We start from the raw sequence: 6073 nt of genomic DNA on the forward strand, positions 1-6073 counted from the left end.
AAGTAAGCTAAAGAGATTTTACATTGAATTTTATCACAAATTTGTCATAGAATTTATTGGTGAAAAATTTAACGGTAAGATGTTCGCTGTTACTTAAACGTCATGTTTTACTAAATTGTGCTACTATTGAAAATTTTTGACAAAAATCTGAACTAAATGACGCTAATAAAATTAATTTTTGTACTTCTATTTACCGTTGGATTTAGTTACAGAATTTTAAATAAAATAGTAACTTATTTGAGAGACAAATTTTTACTAATAATCGTCGAGAAATCCATCGCTAAATTCACTAGTAATATCTATCACTAAATTGTGTTACCATTGAAAATTTTTGATGAAAATTCGAGCTAAATTTGACGCTAATAAAATTAATTTTCGTGTCTCAATTTACCGTTAAATTTAGTTATAAAATTTTAAATGAAATGGTAACTTATTCGAGAGACAAATTTTTACTAATAACCTTTGAAAAATCTGTCAGCTAAATTCGCTAATAATATCTAACAATAAATTTAACAGTATTAAGTATATATCTTGTAGTATAATATTGACTAGTATTTAATAATATTTTTTTAAATAAAATACTATATCCAAATTTAAAGTGTAGTGTTGTTTGCATTTTTATTGTTAAGTAATGTTTTTGTGTAATATTAAAAACTTAAAATGCTACATCATATATGTTGTATTCTTTATAGTTTAGAGTGTCACGATTCTCAAACATCACGATACTTTTTAAAATTTTTAATTGCTGCAATTAGTTTTATACTTTTTTTTTCTTTATAAACGTGAATGAGTTAGAAAAGATATGAGTAAAGAATTATTGCTCAATCATCATGAACCTTACATACATTTTTTATTTGTGTTTGGCTGTACAAGTTTAGATATGAAAAGCAAATTAGAAGGTAGGCTATCGCGAATGAAAGAATATAAAATTAAAGAAGAAGAAAGACGTGGGATCCATGTGGTTCAAAAGAAAGACATTTGCTTCCACTGCATAGGGACAGTGCAGTTCCTGTTAGGGTTTGCTAACCTGCCAGAATAATCTTTTTCATTCCGAAATTGAATCTTCAAGTCTTCGCAACGGGGACTCATTTCCACATCCGACACCCATATTTCACCGTAATAGATTGCCTCAACCTTAATCTGCATCCCGAAATTAAGAGACCCATCTTTCACCCTATCTTTCTCTATCTCCTCCACCAAACTATCCGTCGTCGTCCTCTCGAAGTTCAAGCGCAGTTTGACGTACTCCCCTTTGTCCAAATAAAAAGGGTACGACGAAGCGGAAGAAAGAACATCTTCGGGGTTGGTTTTGTAGAATAGGGTGAAATCAATGGTTCTGAAGTAAATGGATGAGACGTTGGTGTTGATGATGGTAAACTTTGCGTGCCACGTGGCACCGTTGGAGAGGTACATGGAATTGATGGTAAAAACGGGTGGAACAGGGTCCTGGGTGGGTGTCCCTAAGCTCCTATAGATAGGCAAGAAGATGAGAACGATGAAGACGGTTATGCCGAAGATGTCTTGAATCGTCTCGCATGTTCTTTCATACAATGTCTCGTCCTCCAAGCAGTAATATTTTGGCAACACCGGGGCTTTGGGTTCCACGGCAATTGACAATCCTTCATCTTCTTCATCTTCATCATCATGTTGGGTTTCTGATTGAGGCAAAGGGGAAAACCTGTAAGCATGGTCTCGCTCGTTTTGGGGCTCGCCGGAGGCCATGCTTATTGGCTCCTTCATGAATACGGCCGTACCAAGGGGAGGAGAAAACAAATGCAGAGAGATACAACAATAATAGCTAATTAATAGCTATATATGAGAGGCGTTATTTGTAGAAATTCATATAGTAATTACCCAGACCAACATGTTTAAACAATGTGAATAACTATAGTCCAGTAATAATAATTAGTTTCTTACAGCTAGTTAATATTAATTAATGTGGGACATTATATATATAATGCGGTTTGTAGGTGGCAATTGTTGTTTGGTAATTAATTACAATGGCTAGCCTCCATTGATCAATCCTATCTGTAGCTGATACGTGGACAGGTGTAGCTCTAATGATTTTTGTTTTCAAGTTGCTAATAATGACAGTAAATTATTGGTTAACCACACATGGGAAATATAGTTTAGCGTGATAAGAATTAAAAAATATCATGAATTTGTTCTAGAATAAAATTTAAAGTAAAAAAATTCAACCCAGAATCTGTGTAGGGCATTTTCTTATAAAAAATTTGTTCCTAATAATTCAAATGAAAGGTTAAGTTAAAAAAGTCAGGTAATATATTAGCATCTACAGTTTAATCTGTGTTTAACTAATTTGATCTAATTTATTATAAAATAGACACAAATTTAAATTTTTATAAAAGTCTTAAATTATTAATTTATTAAATTTAGATTTATTAATTAATCTTATTAGTCTGTCAAACCTGTTTATATTTGTTAACACATAATTATATATATAAATAATTTTTTATTATTAATAAAATTATAAAATATTTTAAATTTATTATATTTAATTATAAATACTTTAAAAATTTAAAAATTAAATATGACATATTATATATAAATATTTTAATTAAAAAAAGTTTTTTTAAATAATATTTTTATTTTTATAAAAAAATTATCAGCCTTTTAACAAGCTTCAAGTCATATCAGACTAAATAGTATGCCAAACTTAATACTTTAAGAAAAATCTATAACAAACTATATATAAACTAAACTCAAACTAATTAACTACATGATAGATCATATCCGTTAAGAACAAAGCCAAGCCTATTTTCACCCTTATACGAAAGTAAGGATTGATCTATGGAATTCAACTATATACAGCATCAAGCATAATAAAAGAGAAGGATATATCATCAAGGGAGCTATTTATCTTTTATTTATTATGCATATCAGAGCAAACATCGATAAGTTCAAAACCTTTATTATTAAACAGATTTCCAAAGGAAAAAAAAAAAAAAAACCACTTATATCATCTTTGTATTTTCCTCATATTTGGGCCATTAATTAAGACTTAATTCCTTTTTCTAGACTCACTAAAATTGAGCTAGTATGTCCACTCCTTAGGCAATCCCATAAGATCAGGAGGAGAAGGAATAGTAGTATTTTCCTGCCCTTCCATTTGCTGCTTCACCACTTCATCATCGTTTTTGTTTACGCGTTTCCAGATTCCTGCCATAAAACCAAAGATAATTAGTGATGAATAATCCTCTTTCAGGATATCACTGTTACTATATTATTTATTTACTTTTTTTTTTTGTAAAAGTGTTAATATATTATTTGTGGTTGGAGATATGTCAGACGTCTCATTAATTGAAATTATTATATTTTTTAAAAAAAATCTATAAAAACTTATGATCAAATTTTAAATACATTGGTGAACGAAGCGTTTTCGCCATTTTTATACAAATAAAGCTACAATAATAAACCCCTTTATGTAAGCAAACATTTGGGTAATAATGTCTATGCATGATATTCATCACAAATATTGCAATTAATTTGGATAAATTGGAGTTCTAACAAATGATTTATAGTCAGGTTAGTAAAGGGACGGAATTTTGTACAATCAATTTAACTCATCTAAATCTTGATGATTTCACTCCAGCAACATTGTTTGATATTTTCTGGCCGGATCAAGATCTTTTAAAAAAATGATAAATGGTAAAATGTGTAGTAGTTAAAATTATTTTTAAATTAAAATAATAAGATACATATTTTATAAAATTATAAAATAATGATAATTACTCTTTTTGATGTGTCAATTTTTGATTGGTTTATTTAAATGAGCGATTATTTAAAAAAAATAATTCTTAATAAAAGAAAAGAATAGTCAAATAATTTTTATACATAAAGTATTTGATAATTTAATAATAAAATTGTGTATCAAAGCAAATATATTAAATAGAATAGTACAAATAAATTAAAGTAGGTAAAGAAAAAGAAAAGTTAAACGCGGTAATATGAAATGACGAGAACACTAACCTTTGCAACGGGTGAGTTTGTTATTATGGTTGGTGTGTGACTTTTGAATTGGAAGTGGAGGATGATGGGTTGAAGAATGAGGAGGAGGAAGAAACACACCAGTGCCCCGGCTACCTGATGAGTCAGAGAAGGAGCCACTTGTCTGCTGTTTTCCATTTACCTACACATTGAAACCATTCATATTCATTGTGTTTATATTTTTTTTTAATTAAAGATAAAAAAACTCAAATTCGCGACTTATTAAGTGACTATGAAAAAGAGATTATTTCGTTTGAGTTATAATACATTGGCTATTGTGTTTATATCTTTTCATATATATTCCAAAAATATTTTACAATATGCAGGAAAATATACAGTATTACACAGGTGATGTTAAATCTATGAGAAAGTCTTTGAGTCAACGTTCCACAATTGAAGTCAATATTTAATACAAGAAAAAATATTAAAAATCTTATAAATAAGAATATTTAAAATTCAAACTTAACAGAAATTTATTTTTAGTAAGTTTTATGTTAAATTTATTTAATAATTTGTTATATGTTGACTGAAATTGATTGTCATAGAATTAATGTTCCTATATTAGTCTAAATAAATATTATTAAACAATAAATACAAATATAAAATTACACGTTAAAAATAGAAAAATATAACTTAAATGAATAGAAATAATAAAATTATGCTTTAATCAAATTAGTATTTAGTGTTAAAAACAATATATTATTGCCTACCCGAAACAAGATTATTATTCAAAAGGCAATATAATTAATATTCTACAAATTATTTAAAATTAATATTTGAGATCTAAGTTATATATTGTATAGCACCACTTTTAAGTATAACTTTTTAAATAAAATAGTTATAATTTATAATATATAATAACTACAATTAATTATGTGATTAGTCATTTTATAAAATATATATGAAAATATAAAATATACATAAAAAATAAATTAAATATTATCTATATTTATATACAAATATACAGCGATAAATTTAAGAAAAATTTCTAATATGCACATAATATTTTTGTAATAATTATTATGTGTATAAAGTAAAAAAAATTGTTTCATATTACATATACCAAAAGATGGAATAAATATCACTAATTTCCCTTCATTATTTAATATATATAACGATGAATATAATGAATAAAGGAGTGAAGCAATAATGCAAGCCAAAAACGCCAAAAATGAAGGTTAAGCGAAACAAGGAGAACAGAACAATTGATTTCCGGATAATATGGCCTAATAAAGGCCTTAAAAAAAAAGAAGAAATTAAAGAAAGAGAATATGACCATCTAGTGCATGTTCTGGTTTGGTTATTGGCTTTAAAATACCTGAAGGGGTTGAGGGCGTTGAGGCGGTGAGATGGGATGAATCGTCAGCGGAGGCAGTGGCTGATGAGTTGGCGTAAAACATTGATAACTGTAAATGCAAGGTGCAACTCCACTAAAACCACCAGATGGTGGTGGTGGTGGTGGTAGCGGCAGAATTTGTGCTACCGGCAGAAGAGGTGCTGGTGTAATAGTCCAAACAATTTGTCCAGCTGCTGCTAGCGGCGGTGTCAGAATTATAGCTCCCTATGAAATTAATCACAAAACAAATTAAAGAAAGAAAAAAAATAAATAAATAATTCGCGCCTACGCGGTATAGCAACTCAGCTCATTTTTTTGCTGTGTCTTGAAAGAGGAGAGAAAAAGAGAGAAGGAAGCAAACCTGTGGATACGGTGGTGGTGGTGGTGGTAGTGTCGGAACAGGGTTTGATATGCGAGAAAAGTGTTGTGGTGGTGGGAGTGGCTCCGCCATATTCATCAGGTCTTTGGAAAACAAGGTGCGCGAACAGCACTCACTCACTCACATATAAAGCTGGGAACCAAATACAATTTCACACCTTCAATTCTTCAATTATTATTATTATTATTATTATTATATTTTTTATTTTTTATTTGAGTTAATACTAGTTAATTTTTTTATTGGATTTTTCATATTTTCTAATACTTAATTAATTATTAGGAATAATAGAATTTCATTTTTATTTAATTTTAATAGAATAAAATTTACTGTTAAAAAATTTAGATCAATCT

At 28.7% G+C, this 6073-nt stretch overlaps 1 protein-coding gene across 1 annotated transcript; it reads right to left on the reverse strand.

Annotated features, from left to right (window-relative positions):
* Nucleotides 1–2615: 2615 nt before the first annotated feature.
* LOC112718365 (uncharacterized) lies at nt 2616–5837 on the reverse strand. Its single transcript, XM_025770140.3, has 4 exons — nt 5706–5837; nt 5327–5569; nt 3991–4150; nt 2616–3180 (listed from the first exon to the last, which is right to left on the reverse strand). Exons 1-4 carry the CDS (start codon nt 5799–5801, stop codon nt 3056–3058), a joined length of 624 nt encoding a protein of 207 aa, XP_025625925.1. The 5' UTR covers nt 5802–5837; the 3' UTR covers nt 2616–3055.
* Nucleotides 5838–6073: the final 236 nt, after the last annotated feature.

Source organism: Arachis hypogaea, chromosome 10, assembly GCF_003086295.3.
Source record: "Arachis hypogaea cultivar Tifrunner chromosome 10, arahy.Tifrunner.gnm2.J5K5, whole genome shotgun sequence".
In the NCBI taxonomy this organism is placed as follows: Eukaryota; Viridiplantae; Streptophyta; class Magnoliopsida; order Fabales; family Fabaceae; genus Arachis; species Arachis hypogaea.